Source organism: Lepidothrix coronata, unplaced genomic scaffold (assembly GCF_001604755.1).
Source record: "Lepidothrix coronata isolate B3197 unplaced genomic scaffold, Lepidothrix_coronata-1.0 Scaffold122, whole genome shotgun sequence".
Classification (NCBI taxonomy): domain Eukaryota; kingdom Metazoa; phylum Chordata; class Aves; order Passeriformes; family Pipridae; genus Lepidothrix; species Lepidothrix coronata.
In genome coordinates this window covers 1519782-1539298 of record NW_016690302.1, presented here as the reverse complement: position 1 = coordinate 1539298, position 19517 = coordinate 1519782, and the positions used below count along the sequence as shown (strand labels likewise).

Here is a 19517-nt window from a genome sequence, read left to right as displayed (position 1 = left end):
TCTATCCATGCAAATAGTCCTACTGCAACTGGGAAGCCATGAAATGTGGCGCTGCAGAACAGAGGGTGTTTGAGGAGAGAAAGAGGAGAAATTAAGAGGATTTTTTTTTTTTTTTTTGCAGGAGAGGAATTACTTAGAGCCTTGGGACCAGGAGTCTACTGCAAAAGATGCTTGTTCAAACCTTACAGCAGTGTGAAATCACACACACGAGGGGGAAGGCACCTGTGCTGTCTCTGTGAACCACAGAGCCCCACGAGGCTCCTCCATCCTCCCCCACCCCACGCAGGACCTGGCAGACTCCATCAGCCAAACTGGATAGAGGGGATTGGACTTGTTTACAGCCACACCACGAGCTGCTTAGAGGGGTTCTAAATCCCTGTTTGATGTGCAAACCGTCAGCTTTGCTGCTGTGCCTTTGTCAGGCGGCCCTGGCTCTGCTCATCCTTGTGTGTGTGTGTGTGTGTGTCTCTCTCTCAATTAAGATTAAAGCTCCTTGTGCCATCATCCCCTCTCAAGGTAAACCCCTCTGCAGTGCCAGTGCTGTGCCCTGGCTGCTGCCTTGCCTTTATCTGATCCTTTTGGAAGTGACTTTTATATTCCCATTAGGCTCCTGCCTGCCCTCCCCTCCCACGTGCCTGCTCCCCCTGAGGCACTGGAACACACTTCTCTACCTTTGCAGATGTTCTTAAGCCTCTTACCGAATCTCACCAATGCAGCTGCCTCTCTGCCTGTTCCTGAGGAAGCACAAACCCCATTATATTTGTACTTTTCCCTCTCTTCCTCCCCTTGGCACGTTGCGCATCCCCATCGTGACTGCAATTTAATTAGCACCCAGGAAAGCACCTCCACCACTTCCCACTGCAGATGATCACCACCACTACCATGAGAGAAGGACAGGGCAGACAGAAATCAACCTGCAGGGTCAAGTGAGGAGAGACCATTCACGTTCCGGGAGCTTTGGGAATCACCAAAGCTTATTTTTCCAGGTGGGTTCTACACGGTGTTCCCCACAACTGCAGCCCTGCAGACTTGTCAGCACCTATAAGTGCTTGCTCAACTCTCTTCCCTGGAAAGGGATAGTATCCCTCTGCCCAAAACCCAACCTCACCTCCCAGCAGCTGCATTAGTTTCAAAAGTAAGTAAATAAATAATTTAAAAGGTCCAAAACTGGCGAGGGAAGTGGTAGGAGATTAAACCCAGCAGCTGGATGTAAGCCCAGTGTAGACATAACCCAGACTTCAGAAGAGGAGCTTGGTATCATTTTGATCAGCAGAGATGGCAGAGAGGCCCTTCCCTCACACTCCACTCTCTGAACCTCCACAAGAACTTACTGCTGCTCTTCCAGTGTGTGCTGGAAACAACAAACACCTGCACACTTGGAATCTGCACAACCCTTTGGAGGACAGGCATTTAGCAAGCACAAGCACCTCGACTCCCAGGCACAGAGAAAGGCAGAGAAAGCAGAGATACACTGTTCTTAGAACTCTGAGGACATGACACTGTCACCAGCCAACCCAGATGAGAAGGAAGAACAGTGTGAGAGGCTGCAGATGGGTAAAATCCCAAACCAGCGAGATGGATTTCTCCACCTAGTTAAGAATCCCGAGTTACAAACAGGGCAGCTCTTCCCAGAATCCAGGATCCCCTGGGACCTCAGGAAACCCAAGTGCCTCAGAGGTAATTGTAATAATAAATCTGTGGTGCTGCAGAGCAGGCCCAGCACACACAGGTTTGCTCCAAGATTAAGAGATCCCTGTAACACCTGAGGGTCCCCAGTGGCCCTGGAGCAGTGAGATAGAACCAACACACATCACCCACACACAAATATCTCCATCACTCCCCATGGACAGTGGCTCCAAAGCCAATCAATAGGGCAATTAGATTTTATCAGCACACACCTCTGGCCACCAACTTCTGCTCTCCTTGCAAAAGGCTCAGCCAGCCCAGGGCTCCAGGTTCTCACCGAGAACAACCACCTGGAGCAGGTTTTTGCCTTTTTTGGTAGAATTTTGCACTGGCATTCCTGATTTCCTTTAAAGGTGCAGCAGCCATCAGGGGACTTCAAACATGAGTTAGGCTGTCAGCTGTTCTTAGCTAGACATCTTGCTTCAGTGCAGAGAGCAGCAGCAGGGGAACACCACCCTCAGATCAGCTCTGTGCTGACTCTCTAAAACCCACATCTATTCCATACTGTCACCGTGGAACAACAGCATGGAGGTTTAGCAGAGATGTTAGGGAGGACAAAGCAGGAAACCGAGCTCTGTTGTTCATCTGCTTTATGATCTTGAGGAATTTGCCCTTCTTTGTCTTGCCTGACCCATCTCCTACAAAGTACTCGAAAACTGGTGCAAGGAATTATGCATCTTGTCCAACATTTCTGATAAAATTTTACCTGCTGGCAACGTAACTACCTCCCTTTCCCCTTTATCACTGTAGAACAGTGGTAACAGTCCTTCCATTTTTTTCCATGATAAATTTATTTTCAAAGCTCTGTAGCTCTCAGATTTCTGGAGATGCCACGCTTACCAACGTGTCACAATCACCACACTGGCCTTAATCACACCCTCAGCAATGCAAGAAACAGCAGAGCCATTTGGTGTTGATGATTCCAGACCCTTTATAACTCTTTGGAAATCACCAGATCCAAAATACAGTGAAGTTTTTGGTCCCAGCTGTCCCAAACCCCAAGGCTGCACCTCCTCCAGGTTTATTGTTCCAAACCCACCTCTGTGTGTTATTGCACAGCCCAAGTGGGTTATTAAATCCTGCTCCAGGCAGGGCCAAACCCTATCTGAGTCTTTCAGGGCACAGTTATTTATTTTCCAAGTCTTTCAGCTTCTGCTGTCCCAAATTAATCTCTTCAGTCTCTCTGTTCTCAAATATAAACATCACCATTGACATAAAGTGACCTGTTTTCACTTAAAAGTTACCCATAAGCCTTCCAAGGGTATTAATCAGTGCTGCTCTTCCAACCAAAGGTCTTATAAGTCCCAGTCAGTCTTTTCAGCCCCCTGTGACCTGAACATCAGCCCAGTTCTAACCTTGAACCCCAGCTCCAGCCTTTCTTATCTCCCAGAAGTCATAAAAGCCCCAGAACTAACTATACACAATTATTTTTCATTAATTTCAGCCCCTTTCTGCATTTCAAAGACCATCAAAGATCCAGTAATACTTCTGATTTTCCAGTCCATGCTGTTCAAAACCATTGCACTGCCTCTAATCCCGGTTCTAACTATAAATCAGGGAATTCCCTCACAGAATTAATCACACACCAGCCAAATCCTGCCAGCTTCAACCCTCCTGCTACCCTCACGGGCCCTGCAAAAAGCAAATCTCTTCCATTTGTGCTGTCCTTGTTCTCAATCCTCTGCTTAACCTCGGCCAGGGCCAAGAAGGAGCAGAGGCTGGTGAGTCCTGTTCCAGCAGCACACACTCACCTCTCACAAGGGGGATGTGCAGCTGGAGCAGCAGAGCAGCCTCTGGAATCTCCACCTCTCCTGACTGGCACCATGTGCCCAACTCCAAACCCATAAACCAGCAACAGAAACTGTTTTAGCAGCAGATCCCAAGTGCCTCTGAGAGCTCTGCAGCTCACGGACACGAGTGAGGCAGGAACGTGACGGCATTAACATCATTTATTGAGGATTGGTTATCTCCAGGTGCCTTTTGGAGGGGGAAGGTTCTCATAACCCAAATACACAGCACTGTTCTCGAGGGCACACAGTGCAAACACAGCAGACAACTGGGGGCAAGGTTCTTCTCCCATTATTGTTGTAACTAAGTGGCTTAAACAACAACCAGCCTTTCAGACTAACCCAGCACTGGCTCTCCTCACATTCTATACGTGGCAATTGGTGGTTTTTTGCCCCCTGCCAGCAAAAACGAACAGAACCAAGACACAAACCCAACAATGGGGCATCAGCTCCAAATCCCAGCACCTTCTGTTCCTGCTCCCCTGGCCTGTGTGTGCCCGGGAGGTGACACAGGGACCAGCTCAGCACACGCTCTGCACTCAGAGCTGGCAGCTCCTGCAGAGACTTTGGCAAAATGAGCCCTCCCTTAATCAAACCAGCATGGAGAGAGAGCTGGCTCCAGAGAGAGGGGGGAATTCAGAGTTAAACTGTCCCTGGGGACATGTGACAATATCCCCACCATGCCCCCCATCTCGCTCTTTTGCAGATCAGCTCTTGTCTGACACACCAGATCTGTCACGTCCTGAAGAGCTTTGTCGCTCGCTTGGTGGCCTCTTGTGTGGATGAGCCTCTTCTCTTTCACTGCTCCAGCACTCCTTGAGTATTTCATAGAACCATTAAGGTTGGAAAAGCCCTCTAAGATCACCAGGCCCAGCCATCAACCCACCACCACCGTGTTTCATCACTAAACCACGTCCCCAGGTGCCACATCCACACGTTTTTTTGAACATGTCCAGGGATGGTGACTCCACCACTGCCCTGGGCAGCCTGTTCCAATGCTTTACAACGCTTCCCATGATGAAATTTTTCCTAATATCGAATCTAAACCTCCCCTGGCACAGCTTGAGGCCACTTCTTTTGCTGCTTCTTAAGGTTAAAAAACTAGTCAGAGAACCTCCAACATCAACTCTTAACAAATAAGAATGAGGGCTTCTACATCTCATCTTTTCCACTGCCTAGCACTGATGGGAATGAGAAGAACCCTTCTGCATTTCAGGAATGCCATGGACCTCAAAGAATCCCAGCAACACTGATCAAGCCCAGCAGTTTCTCTGTAAAGCAAACAATGTTAAAAACCATTTTGACACACAGACATACAGACTCAAGCAAGGTCACACAGAAAAATGGATCTCTGGCCAGTTTGGTGCTCTTGGAGCTGTGTAGGAAAAGGGGATGTTAAGGAAATCTGTTATTGATGAGAATATGAAGATGAAGATGTGAGAGCAAAGACTGGGAGCTGCCTGTGGCTGCTCTACAGACATATCACAAATCCCCCAGCTCAGCACGACACACCCATGGCACTGAACACTTCACTTAAGTAGTCACACCAGTACAAATTCCACTGCAGGCAGAAGGAACCTGTCAGGAAAGGGTTAAACCTCAGGCAAAAAGCCAACCAGGTACCTGTCATGTTCCTGAGCACCCTCCAAAGACATTCCCAAAGGGTGTTAGACTGGTGTTCCCTTCAGATTTGGGGTTAATTTACACAGTCAACAGAATGGCTAACAAAAAAAAAAATGTGAACAAATCCACCAACAGACAGGTTTTCAGGAAAGGCCTGTATTAACACACATAGAGATCCAGCCCTGATTTGGAAGGGCAGGGATCAGTCAACATAAAACACTAACATAAATCACAGGTTTCCCTCAACATTTATTTATAATCAACGGCAAATCACAGATCCTGCAATCAACAGATCTCCAGTTTATTACAGAGCCTCACTTGGTGACTGATGAACAACTGTCACCAGAGCATCCCTGCCCACACTCCCTCACTGACATCCAGACAGGCACAGGGCAGGATCCCAGAGGAGCATTTCTGGTGCCACCACGTTAACCTGAAACCAGGTGAACTACCCAAAAAAAACCGGGCAGCGCTACAAAACCAAACAACCACACTCCCAAAGGAGTTGGCAGGCACAGCAGCAGCACGGGGAACCTCTGATTAATGAAATTACAAATCAAATCATGCTCTCTGCAAGGCCTTTCTGCTTCACTTGGCACCAACCCTGGGGACATTTCACTCCTCTGCTGGCGCAAGCTCCTTTGCCAGTACTCTAACACAGACCACTAGATCTGGGAATAACACACAGGGCTGGGATCTCAGAAGGACTTCACCATCACCATGAAATCCTTTCCACGTTAATCTTTAGCCAGAATATTAAAAAACCCCTTCCTAGAGCTCACAGAGTTGTAACACAAAGAAACCAGCTGCCGAAAAGCGAACGGACGAGGCAGCCAAAGGGAGAGGAGGGGAGTCAACGAACCCAGAGCAGCAGGACCTGCTCCAGCTCCTTACCTGCTGCTCCCAGGCCAACCTCGATGCTGTTTCTCTTGAATTCACAGCGGCTCTGGGTCTCTGGCATAACGAGCTGGCGGCTCTGGTGCAGGTTGGAGATGATAGTGGAAAGGTCGTTATCGCGGCTGCAACAGAGCAGAAAAGCACCAAGTTAAGGAAATCCTATTTGCCACCACATAATTGATTTCTGTGTGTGTGAGCATCTGTGTGTGTGTGTGTGTGCACATGCAGGAGCCTTTTGTCTGCCCCTGGCACCGCTGTATTCCAAGGAAGGTTGTTCCCCCCCTCCCACCCATCGGTAACCTCCTTGGTAACCTCCTCTGGTTTTGGGGAGAGAAGTGCAAAAAGTCCTTCCCAGCCAGCACTCTCATTTCCCATAAAGGACTCTGCAGCTGCCAGAGCTCCTGATTTCAGTTTTGCCAGATATAACTTGCGTGGGCCAGGACTTACATCTAGGATGGAAAAACTGAAAGTGCAGGAATTGGCAGGTCTGTTCCAGAATTAATAGGAAACTTGAACTGAAATAACTGATAGTTTTCTATCAGTTGCCACCCTTCTATTCTCAAAAAAACCAAGTTTTTCCATTCCATCACTCTTGGAACAAAAGACTGCTTGATTTGATTGAATAATAGTTTTTCTCTTTAGAGAGAAACCCACCACGAGCCCGGACATCAGCATTACTCAGAGCTGAGGGTACAGATTTATTTACTAAACTAATTTTCAACTCTTCCCTCTAACAGACCCTGAAACAATGCTCTTCCTTCTGGGAAAAGAGAATGTTTTAGAGCAATTCAGCATTATTTTGCCTGTTATCCTCGCATCAGATTGCTGCTAAGTAGGCTAGTTTAGTCTTTTTTATTTTTTTCTATTTCTTTTCCTTCTATGGAGAGGGAGAACACAAAAAGCATTCACTGTAGCAGATAGTGCATTTCAGTGGCAAATGCTTTTGCTTGCAAACCGCTATCCACTTGCAAAATATTTCTGAATAAATGATATACAAACAGTGAGGAGGAAGAACAAGGTAAAACACCACACTAACTGGCAATGCTGGAATGTCTCCCTTTTGTTTGTTTGCAGCGTTATGTCAAACCCCCCCTTCCTTCCAGCACAAGGTGCTTGCCCTGAGCTAAACGTGGCTATTTTTCTTCCTCCCCTCCCTTTACATGGAAGATGACAGCCAGAAGAACCGGAGACACAAAAAACCCCCATACATATTAGCAATATTGCCCCCCCCTCCCACAGCCACAGCTCCCTCCCAGCCTCTACTCACATGCCAAGTGCACCCACTCTGTGCTGCTGTGACACACAGCACATGACACCAACGCCCTGGTGGCAGAGAGTGTCCTCACCTGGGACCAGCAGGGCAGCAGGGAGGGTGCATTATCTGCAGAATTACCTAGCAATGATCTTCCTTTAAATATCCCCCTCTTATCCCCCCCCCCTCCACCTCCTCCCCACCTGCTGCGCCCCCACCTCCGGGCTGCTCCCAGCGCCAGGAGCGGATGTGCTCCGGCGCTCCCGGGAGAGCCCGTCCCTGCTGCTGGAGAGCAGGGGCTAATCTGTCGTCTAGCTCCCCTGCTAATCAGATAAGTTTATGACAGAAAGTCTTTAGACAGAGGTACTTTCAGCGGGCGTCTGGCTCCAGATTTTCACAGGATGCTGCAGACAAAAACAGCCCCGCCGCGCTCGCTCCTCCGGCAGCCGCTGCCACATTCCCGCTGCTCCCCCCGCCCGCCCCCGGGCTCAGCTGGGAGAAGGGATGCTCAGATCCCAAAGCCTTTGAGCACCCATTGCATCTTCCTCCGCTAAACCAGTTCAGATTCCTCCTTATGCAAGCAGAAGGCTAATTACTTAAGCAAGCCCACAGGTGAGTGGGAAGCCCATTTCTCCTGTGCCAAGCAGTTTTGGGTCTTATCCTCTTTTAGCTGCCACCTTTTAAGATGCATTATGCAAATATTTTGGTGTCTTAAGTCATTTATGGGATTAATGTGAGGTGATTATCAGTTCTTTTTAATCATGCCAATCAATAACTGGATGTCAGGGACAGAGGACAAATGCAGATAAACGCTGCCATCAGCACAACGCTGGGGAAAGGGCGGAGGAGAGGAGCCCGGAGTGCAGGGGGAGAGAGAGGCAGGGAGTAGGAAGAGAAAAATGGGATAATTACATCTTCGCATTTGCAGAGTGTCTTGCATCCCAATCGAGCCCACGGCACTGTAAACACGTTTAGCTAGGAGGAGGAATTGTTTTACCCACCACTAAAACTCAAACTTCCCGGAGAAGAGCGCAGCACAGCTCCTTAACCGGGTTCTCCAAAACTCAAAGAGTGCAGAAAGCTGTGATATATCCAATGAAAACAAAAACACACGGAAGGAAACACTACCACACCAGAGGTGGTATTTTTTTCTTCCCCAAAATTCTCGTGTTTTTTAAGGAGATTTTTCCATGCTCTTAAAATGAAAATCATCACAGGGTGCAAAGGTGCATTAGCAAGTCATCACTCCACACAGGGCTCACAGTCACAGGCTTTGAACTCCACTCAAGTCTACCCACACAATTAGGCAGAATCCCAGGAAAACAGGATTTCGCTGGAATACCTCTGCAGAAGGCAAACTGAACACCAAGGTGACATTGAGAGGAAAGGGAAGAAAGTCTCAAGATAAAGCAAACAGGCCGAGACAGCTTTTAACACATCAAACTGTCCCCAGGAGTTCCTTTTGCCCTGGTGCACGGGAGGTTTGGAGCAGAGGCTGCCTTTGTGTTCTGGGCTCATCCTACACCTGGCTCAGGAGGAAGCACAGAGCTGGGCCTCAAGTCTTAGCAGGAGAAAAGAGGATGAATGGTAACCAGAGATTTTTATGAAAAACTGAGATATTTCTGCATAGGTGAAAGATTTCAGCATTATTTAAAACTCTGGTGGCCAAACTGCCCCAGCAAAGGCAGCCCCACACAGCTGCAGTCAGACTGCAGGGACTGTGTGGGCTCTAACAAGGGACACACTTGCTCTGCTAAACCCACAGGACCTTCTACCACCACCATAATGGAGTAACAGAACAAAACACCAGCTTTGGCTCTGCAGCTGCCAGCTCTGCCACCTCCTCCTCACCCAGGACTGCACAAGAGAGTAAACTTATATAATTTCAACAAGAGACCTCCCTGAACCTCCCACAAAGTCCAACCAACTGCTTTCATGCCCATGCTATTTAATAAAAGGAGTGAAAGTTTAACTTCTAATTGACTCTCAGTTCTTCCAGTACTCCACCAGCTCTCAGTGATGTAGCTGGGAAGGAGGGCTCTGCCCAGATAACAGCAATTTTCAGAAATCACCTCTTTTTGCACATTCACTGCAGCTGCATCCCCAGCCCTAAAATTTTGTCCTGGTCCAGCAGGAAAAAAAGACATTGCACCACCACAGGCTTTGGGACACCAGAAACTGAGAAACATCAGCTGTAACTCCAGCCTGGCCAAACTCCTCACAGCTCAGTCCTGCCCAGGCTCTGCCTTCCCCCAGCCCCGAGGGAGCAGCTCATCCAAACCACCATCAGTGACACCACACAACTGACAGCAGGTAGACACCCACCTCAGCCCTGCCTCCTCCACGGGCCATAAAAATCCCAGCACGTTTCTCCGGGGAAAACAGTAACCTGGAAAGTTGTCCTCCTGAAGACAGGCTGAACCCTGAGCTCCTCCCAGAGCAGCCCAGATACCCCAAAATGCCCACAGCTGTGAGGAACAGGGAGCAGCTGTGTCCCACACCCCCTGCTCCAATTCCCTTGGACTGACTGGTCCCCTGCTCCTCATTCCCAAGCACAAACACAGGCCAGGTGGGGAGTGGACTGGGAGCAGTCCTGGGGAGTGGTGGTGGGTGAGAAGCTCAGGGTGCCCCAGCCACGTGCTCTCACAGCCCAAAAAGCCAAACTGTGTCCTGGGTTCATCCTCACGGGGTGAGCAGCAGCTGAGGGGGGGGATTCCGTCCCTCTGCTCTGCTCTGGTGAGATCCCACCTTGAGTGGGATCACATCCAGCTCTGGGGTCCCTGCACAGGAAGGACATGGACCTGCTGGAGTGAGCCCGGGGAAGGCCACCAAGATGATCAGAGGAGCAGCTCTGCTCTGGAGCCAGGCTGGGAGAGCTGGGGGGGTTCACCTGGAGAAGAGAAGGCTCCAGGGAGACCTTAGAGCCCCTTCCAGTGCCCAAAGGGGCTCCAAGAAAGCTGGAGAGGGAGTTTGGACAAGAGCCTGGAGTGACAGGAGAAGGGAACACGGCTTCCCACTGCCACAGGGCAGGGTTAGACGGGATATTGGGAAGAAATTCTGCCCTGTGAGGGTGGGGAGGCCCTGGCACAGGCTGCCCAGAGAAGCTGTGGCTGCCCCATCCCTGGAAGTGTCCAAGGCCAGGCTGGATGGAACTTGAAGCAACCTGGGCTAGTGGGAGGTGTCCCTGCCCATGGCAGGGAGTTGGAACAAGATGGTCTTTAGGTCCCTTCCAACCCGAACCACTCCATTAATTCTATTATTCTTCACTCTTAACTGTTGGCTGCAGACTTTTGTTCCCACATCCCATAAAAGAGGCCCTGGCCAGCACCTATCACAGCCCAGCTCACAGACATGGAGGGAACACAACAGGCAGAAGAACATCCAGCTTGCAAGACCTCAGGTCAGGATCCAGAACATGCACTTTGGGGCTACCAAGAGAGTACAGCAAAAGCCCAACTGCTGCATGACCTGCGTGGAAGGAGCCCACGCCAAGGGGAATGAATGGAGAGGGAGAGGATTCCTCCACCTGTGTGCCAAAGGCAGGAATTCCCCCTGGGAGCTCACCTGCAGCCCCAGCAGGGCAGTCACACTGTGCTGTGCCCTGTCTGGCCCTGAACCCTGCAGGGTGCCCCAAAGCAGCACCCCCAGCCATGCACTGACACATGCACACACAAGCAGATTAAAGGTCTGATCCCTTCCAGTAGCATAATATTATATTTTAAAAACCGGATTATGGAAGGGGGCTTGAGGAAGATACAGATCTCCTGAAAGGTCAAAGAGGAGACAGATAGTCTTCTCTAGGGCTGCAGGTCGCCATGGCAATGCTCAGTTTGCATGGGGTTCAGTAATTAAATGGTTGGGGGACCTGCAGGAATACAGGTGTGACTCCAAGCTGCAGGGGAACATGTCCTGAGGGTGGGTGGATGGGGGCACTTCCATCCCACAGCACCAGCAAGGTTTGCTCTTCCAGAAAATAAAGGGCAGAAAATGAGAACTTCCTGTCAGGATTCCAGAGGGCACGTGGAGGGTTGGCCACATCCAGATTTCCTTTCAGTCTGGAAAGTCACTCCATGTCGTTGACAATCTCCTAAGACTTTTTTTCCGGTATCTGGCTCTGGATGATCCAAGTTCTGATCACAAGACCCTTTTTTAGGCAGTTCTGCTGTTTTGGTGGGCAAAGTTTTAAGAAAGATCTTGCAGCACTGCAAGAAGATTTTTTTGAGTCTGAACTTCCAATCCAACACACATTTAACCTCATTCCAGAGCAGCAGCATTTGTAAGGATGGCACTTTAACAGGGAGTAAAGCTGGCAGTGGTGATGTCTATTATTGTGCTGCACGTAGCACTGGAGAAGCAACCAGCCCACCAAACGTGCCATATATATCCCTGCCTTTTCCCTGCCCATTTATCCACTGAGAAGAACGTCCTAAGCTTTTGCAAGCTGCTTCCATCCAACAGGATTCCCATTCCACCACTGGGCTCTGTCCTGCTGCCAAAAGCAACAGCCAGAGAAGTGGCTGGATATTATTATGGCTTGGGCAATTTTCAAATCCTTAATGAAGAGAGGGCAGAGGAGCAAGAGATCCATTTACCAGGAATGCAGGAAAGCTGTGATAAGGGTTTTTGCCCAAGCCACAGGCAACTGAGCAGCTCGCTGAGCACCACAACTCAGACCACGGATGTTGCAAGCAGCAACCACAAAGCTGTGAAGGCCAAGTCCAAAAGGCTCCTTTCACTGGATGTAACATGAAATAAGAGCTGTTCTCTAACAAAATGGCCACCTGACCTTTGGAGGGGATCCCTGAAAACACGGTGCACTTGACCTGCTCCACTGGCAACAAAAGAAAACTGCAGGGGAGCTCAGTGTAGGAGGCAGAGGATCCACGGTAGGTCTGGGGAACAACAAAAAAAAGTCTTTCTCATCCAAAAATCTCACGCCATAACCCAACAAACACCGGTGTGGGACTCTGGGAGTACAGGCAGGACAACGTGGATAACTGCAGCTCAGAGCTGGGTGTCTAAAATCTCCTGTCACATCCCAAGGCTCTGATATAGGGAGCTGGCTCTGCAGAGCAGTGATGAGACGGACTCATAACTAATGGCTGCAAAAATTGCTGCTGGAAGGATAAAAAACCACCCTGCTAATGTTCTCTACGAGTGCCCTGATTGCTGCCCTGCCTGTGTTTAATGGGATAACTGGTCCTGTGTCTCCCCAAAGCTGGTTGCTCCGATGAGACGCTCTGTAATGGCAGGGTAATGCTCCACCCGTGGCCACTCCACGAGCTGCTGTCAGGAACAGGCACCCAAGGGACAGAACCACACCAGAAGGTGCCTGTCTGGGACATGATGGCCCAGCAATCCACTGACTCATCCGAGGAGCTGCAGAGAAGCACCTGCAGAGCAGCCACACGAGCAGAGCCATCCCTGCTGGCACGGGCTGTGCCAGCCCCCTCATCCAGCCCCGCTAATGAGCCCCAACCTGTGCCAGAGGAAGGAGAAGTCCATCACAGGCACTGCCACTGAACTGTCACATTTGCTAATTGGGGCCCTCCCTCGGGAGGTATAAATGAATTAGGAGCCAGCCCTTCCAGGGACGCTGTGGTAACCAGACATGCAGCAATCCTTTCTGACTGACTTCTGGGAACAATAATCTTTTTTTTTTTGAGCAACATCTGCACCGTGAGCCTCCGACTGGCAGTGTTTGAAGGCAGCAGCTGTTGCTCCAAGACTCCGTCTGGTCCTGTCTTGTCCCCTGGTCCTCACGCTGGACCATCACCCCATTTCCCTCTTCTCAATCTCAGCTGCTGAAAGCCCAGTTCTGGAGCCAGCCCCGCCAGCACACTGGGATGCAGTGACTTTTGGAGGGGATGAGACAGATGGGGCAGACACCTCAAGCTCTTGGCCCCTTTGAGTGGGGGTGAGACACGTGCCCAGGCCCCTCTGTCCCTGCGGGCCACAAACCACCCTGAGACCCTCGGGAGGTGGCAGCTCCCAGTGACTATTGCACCAGATCCAGGCTGGGAGCAATGCCTTTTAAACGTGTTTCATTTACAGGCATTAGCAGCAACTGCATCTTTAACAAGGAGAAGGACGAGGAGACTAATGGATGGAGACAATTAACCAAAATATAAATCAGTGTCACAGTCTCTGCGTCTCGCAGAGGCAGCCAGGCGCCCGCAGGGTCTGCTGGTTCTTGCAAGGCGCTGCTCAAAGTGACTGCAAAGAGGGGGAGGAGAGGGGAAGGAGACAATTTGGTCAAAATTTAAATAATTCTCAACAGTGGCTGCCTTTCAGTTTGCTGCAGCTCCCCCTCTCCAAAATAAGGAGGCAGCAGAGCAGCAACCCCCCTCCAGATGCCATGCCCCGTCCTCCTCGCAGGGAGCCCTGGGTGCCTCTCGGAGATTTTCCATCCTGCTGGCACAAAGGGTTTGCTCTGCCCATGCTCTGAGCTGCAGGATCCCACACAGTAACATTCCTGTGCTCGGGGTGAGGCATAAAAAAAGTGCAGGTCGCCCTGCAGAGGAGGTGTTTCACCTGCAGTGCAGCCCCACTCAGCAGCACCCAAAAAAGGCTGCTCCAGTGTCAGGATATTTAGCATAAGTTTGGAGCTCAAGCTGTCATTTTTCTGCTCCAGTTTCCTGCCCAGACTTCACTGGAATGTCAGTCAAGCAGCTCCGTGCTGCTGCTCTCCACACACATGGGGATGCACCAGGCAGGGTGGGAGTGGGAGGCATCAGACACCCAGAGGCCACCTGGTCCTTCAGCAACAGGAGCTCCAGATATAGCTGAGATAAAAACAGAGGGAGTGATATTCCCAGCAGACACAAAATTTGCACAGATCCAGAGACTGCAAGACAGCCGAGGAAATGACGAAGGAATCCAGCCCTGGACCAGACTGAGTAAGTCTTTTTCCTAATAATTAATCAAACCAAAGGCAAGCTGAGCAAATCCAGTCAAAAATCTTTGAAGGGATGCAAAGCAGGAGATTGATACGAGGTTTGGAAGGGAAGAGAGACTCAGGAATTAACACGGGAGGAAATAAAACTGGAAAATATTTCTTTTTAAATATGTTTCAGCGGCTCTCCATCCCCTTAACGATCACACAGTAAGTACAAGGATTATATTAAATTTTACTGATCAATACAGTTGCTATAAAACTGTCCCGACCCTCTGCCCCTCCCTACAATAAAGAAAAAAAAATCCAATATGCAAAAGGAGGAATGTCAGGGCTTGCAGGGGAAAAGACATAGGGGCATTGATCAGGCCAGAGCAGGTGGAGATCAGGGCAGGTCTGTGCCTGTGCATCCTCCACACCAACCATGTCACTCTGAGGAACACACGTGGGCTTCCTTTTCCTTCCTTGTTCTCAGCCTGACCAGACACAATTCCAGTTCAAAGCTGAATTTCAGTGGTACCCCCGGCTCAGGTAACAGGTTCACAGACTGTTTCCTTTCCAGTCATTCCTTCCATGTACCACATGCACACCCACCCTTGCCTGGCCAGGCTGATACACCAGGACTGACAATCAGCTCCAAGGAGATGATAAAATCACCACAACCTGCAGAAACACAAGCATTTTTTTTTTTTTCTTCTCTGTTGACCTCCTCTCTCCTCACCACCACAAAAAGGCAAGTTCCTGGTGTAAGGATCAGACCAATCATCACAGCCAGGCTCTTCCCAGAGTCATTGGTGCTGGAGGAAACGGCCTCAGGTTGCACCAGGGGACGTTTAGCTTGGATATGAGCAAACATTTCTTCACTAAATAGGTCATAAAGCACCAGAACAGGCTGCCCAGGGCAGTGGTGGAGTCACCATCCCTGAGGGCATTCAGGAGACGTGGAGATGTGGCCCTTGGGGACGTGGTTTATAGCGGTGGCCTTGGCAGTGCTGGGTTAAGGGTCGGATTTGATGCTCTTGGAGGGCTTTCCCAACCTAAAGGAGTCCATGATTTAGCAACAAGAGCCAGAGTGAGTGCGTTGCTCAGGGCTGCCCAATCTGGAGCACACGCCCAGGGACAGGACAGGCATGTAAATCAGTGACTGTGCAAAGGGAATAATGAGCTTTTTATGGAAGCCATTAAAGGGAAAACCCAGATTGGTCTATAAATACCACTGCATCATTATAGCTCTGAGAAACAACCTTATGTAACAGCACGACCATGGGATGGCAGGACTGGTGCAAAATGAGCGCTCAAAAGCTCCCATATTTTTTTTTTTGGTTACCATTTTTTAAAACCTAATAACCATTTCCAAGGAAACAGATGCACTCCAGTCCAGCTCCTGGGGGAAAAAAAAAATCCACCTTCTGTTCCCCTGCTATTTGCAGGTAAATCTGGGGAGTTGTTACAAGGTCCTGGAAGGTTGCTGCCAGAGCAACACCTGATGCAGCTCCCACATAAAAAGCCACCAACATCACTCCTTTTCCCTTAACCTGCAATGTCCAGCCTCCGTGGGCCATTTAATCACAGATTCATTGATTTTTAAGCCCCAGAAGGGACCTTTATATCTCCCTGGTCTGACCTGCTGCACAGAACCTGTCAGGAAATCACCCCATCGTGCTCCCAGTTAATAGTGGCAGCTCGGAGTGGATAAAAAAAACGCATGACCCGTGTCCCTGCCCACCAGGGAGCAAACACAGACCCTCCATCCCCAAACCCTGACCACACCGAAGTGTGTGCTCTGGGAATAAAATCATGTTTATTCCCAGGAGCTGGTGAATCCTCTCAGCTTCTTCCTTACTAGGATGTAAACCTTCCTAACCAGACGAGAAAAAGCACATTTCACAAGCTCTGCCTCCCTGCCTCACACACAGCACCCGAATCAGTGCAGGATTAACCATCCTCCAGCCCAGCAGAGCCACCTTGGGATAAGAAATTCTGCAGAATAACTTTCTCCTCAGCACGTCTTGCTCTGCCCTGGCATGGCCTTTGAGTGCCAGAGGTCCTTGAGCAGACAGGCAAGGTCACTGTCTGACACTCCCAGCAGTAAAACCAGGGTCACTGAGTCAGCAGAAACGGAGATGGGATGTGGATCAGGGAAAGCTGGCAGCTCAGACCGATCAAGGGCTCGTCCCCTCCTCCCTTCACTCCTGCTTATCACCTTGCACACAGCTCAAAACATCCCCAGCATCCCCCTAATCACAGCACACAGCCAACACCTTCCCTCGCAGGTCGCCGGTGGACAAACAGCCAGCGCAGGATAAGACCTAAAGCTGGGCACAGGAGGATTTGGGTCAAGGATTTGAAGGCTCTGATCAGGTGACTAATGAAGAAGGGGCTGGGGGGGGTGAGGGGGAGCAGCAGAGTTTGCTTCCCTGTTGCACAACAGGCAGCGTGACCCGCTGACAGCCCGGGTCGCTTTTCCACCAGGGACGGGCGGATGAGCCCGGGGCAAAGAGCTGGATGCAGGCCAGCACGTGGGAGTGCAGCTCCGGGGAGCAGAGGGGCTGCCTCCTTCCTCCAGACCTCTCCATGCCTTGCTGCCTCTCCCCATCCCGCTTCCCACACTCCAGGACCTCTCTGGCACAAGCAGGGCAGCCCCTGACCTGCCTCCGCATGAGCTGCTGGGAGGAAAAACCACCTCCTGCTGCACCTGCTGGCTCCCTCTCCTTCCTTCCCTAATTCACCCCTAACTTCTCTACTTGCTGCAAAAACCCAGAGGACACACACCTGGTTTGTACCCAGCAATGTGTCCGACAGCACTTTCCCATCCTGGCACTCAGGAATCCAGCCTGGGACCTGCTGGAGGTAATGGAAACTCCCACCCACCTCTGCTGACACAGGAGTAAGCTGTTCCCCATGGGAATTTTGTGCTCCAGACAGAAGGTAGAAGTGTGATTTCCAGCAGGCAAAGCTCAGGAAAAAAAGCTGCCTCTCATTTCTTGGCCACCTTTGGTTATGATTTTTAAAATTGTGTAACTTTTGGATAACTTTTAAAACTTCACCCCTGATAAAAAAACCCTCTTGGTCACTCTCTGTCCTTCTTAAGACATCAATCTAAGACAGACCTTGACAGACAACAATTTGCCAGCCTCTCACCTCTGCCTCTCAGGTATCTCCACCTTCTGATGAGATGTCACCCACCAGACACAGGCAAAAAAAGGAAAGAAAGGGGAAAAATGAGGGATTGGGAAAAGAGGAAGGAGGGGTAAATAAGTTTTTCCAATTGGAAGGAACTGAGAGGCCTGAAAACCCCAACCCCAACCATGGGCAAAACAGCCCTAAATTTTCCTGCAGACTGATCTTGAAAAAACAAATTAATCATCCTGCAACGTCCCAAGCAAAACGCCCATAACATTTCATTAATGCTCATGACAGTTCATAAAAATGATCAGTAGCACTGGCAACTCCAAAATAAGGTGGAAATAAGCATAAAGACGTTTTTTACTGTAATCCTGCTTTGTCATTCAGCTCTCTGCAAGCCCATAAATAAAAATAAGGTGGAATTACACCCCAGCGATGCTGCACTGGAGATGGGGAGGAGAGATATCCCTGAAAGTTTTGGAACTTGCCTGGATGCTGCGTTCCAGGGTTCCTCAGAAACACACAAACAGAAGTGTTTTTGCTCAGCCAACAAAAAGAATGTGTGGCTGACACGCAGCTGCTGTGCCTGACGGAGACAGGGGCTCTTTAAATATCCCGAATTCCCCTCATTTTCTCAATTCATTAAGCTGCCTGCTTTGAACTGATGAAATATTAAAATACTCGGATGAGCAGCTTTAATTGGGTGACAGGGCACGAGTTTAGACGCTGAACAGTGGGGAGTGATGATCTACAGGAATCACTCACACAGCCAAGGCATTAAGGACAGGCACGTTCAGATCGTTTCAGTCTCACAGAAGGGCGTGAGGGGGGAGGTCAGAAAATCTCCCATTCCACAAATGTGCCCTTGACGTTTTGGTCTAAAAGCAGGTGGATGTGAGTCTTTCTCTGATCCCTGGATGGGCTAAAATGTATCAAGAATTCTTCCCAAAGCTGCATCCAAGCCTACCTGTGTCTCAGTGATACACAGAGGCCTTGAGATGCCTTCAGTTTATCCTGAATCCCTTAGGTTGTCCTACAAAAAGTCCATTATACCCCCCCTACTATGGCAGATACAACACACTGGAGATAAACATGAACAGAATTACTCTTGATTAAACTTTCCTTCTTCTTTGTAGCTGTCTAATAGCTTTTCTCACCTTTATTTGAAATATAATTGTATCCTTTTGGCTTTAAAATGAAAGCTAAAACTGGTTTATCAGCTACCTATTTCCCTTCTTTCAATCTCTGCTAGCCCATAAATGGTCTCCTTTCCCTAACCCACCCCTATAGCCAAATAAATCTTCCTGGGAATGAATGTAAGAGCAAAAAGTACTGCTAATGAAATAATGATGAAATAATTAATTTAGATTAAATAATACTCTTCAGCACTCCAACAGGTACTAATTTTCTCCTTGCTTGGCCTTATTCCTACAGGAAAGGGAGAAGAAAAAGCCTCTCAGGCATCTCTGCTCTGGATGATGCCTTAAAAATCCCAAGGCCCAACTCACCCTCTCCCACGGACCTTGGGGAATGTCCTGCCAGCAGCCTGTGTGGAGCACAGGAATACATGGAGGCTCCACTCCTTGGCTGAACCTTCCCAGCTGCTCTTCACTGACACAGAACATTCCTGTGAATGTCTCTTCACTGCGTGGATTTGGTGTGGATTTACTTTACCTCTCCTTTCCCAGGTAAACAAAAAAAGAGCACATCCATTTACCTGCTGGCCGTCCATTGTCTAAAATCAAACAGGTATGGCACTGTTTGATGAACAAACCCAGTTCACCCACCTGGAAAGACTTTTCCCTCCAACATATTGTGTCCACACAGCCATGCCTTGACTGCCAACAACAATGGCATTAGCCAAGAGCTTCCTTGTATTTTTTGGCGTTGCCTGCAGGAAGCACGTCCTGGTTCACAGCTCCAGCAGTTCCAAAGGTGAGAGCCCTCTGGATATTCCACCAAGATGAGGATTAAAACGTTTCCTTAAGCGGTCTCTGCCCCAAAACCACAGGAGAAATAACCTGGGAGGGCTGAATTCAGCCTCATGTTGAATAAATGTCCTCCCCACACCAGTGCAAGTCACGGTTAATACATTCTGTGGTATCTCACTGGGATCCCTCTGAGTTTTCAACAGCACAGAGTCAAGTACAGGCTTCAAAGTTGTCCTCCAAAGTCACCATGAGTTGTGGAAACAGCTCACACAGTTGGTATCTCCCCATCTCCCCTGCCCTGACTTAAATCAGATGGGCAA

General features: G+C 49.5%; 1 protein-coding gene across 1 annotated transcript in view; it reads right to left on the bottom strand.

Annotated features, from left to right (window-relative positions):
• The window catches only part of SAMD11 (sterile alpha motif domain containing 11), a 115461-nt gene that overhangs the window by 47856 nt on the left and 48088 nt on the right, over positions 1-19517 (bottom strand). Inside the window, exons 6-7 of the mRNA XM_017825686.1 lie at positions 5991-6115; positions 24-51 (exon numbers count right to left, since the gene is read on the bottom strand). Coding sequence (XP_017681175.1) covers positions 24-51; positions 5991-6115 — 153 coding nt within the window. The remainder of the gene's footprint in view (positions 1-23; positions 52-5990; positions 6116-19517) is intronic.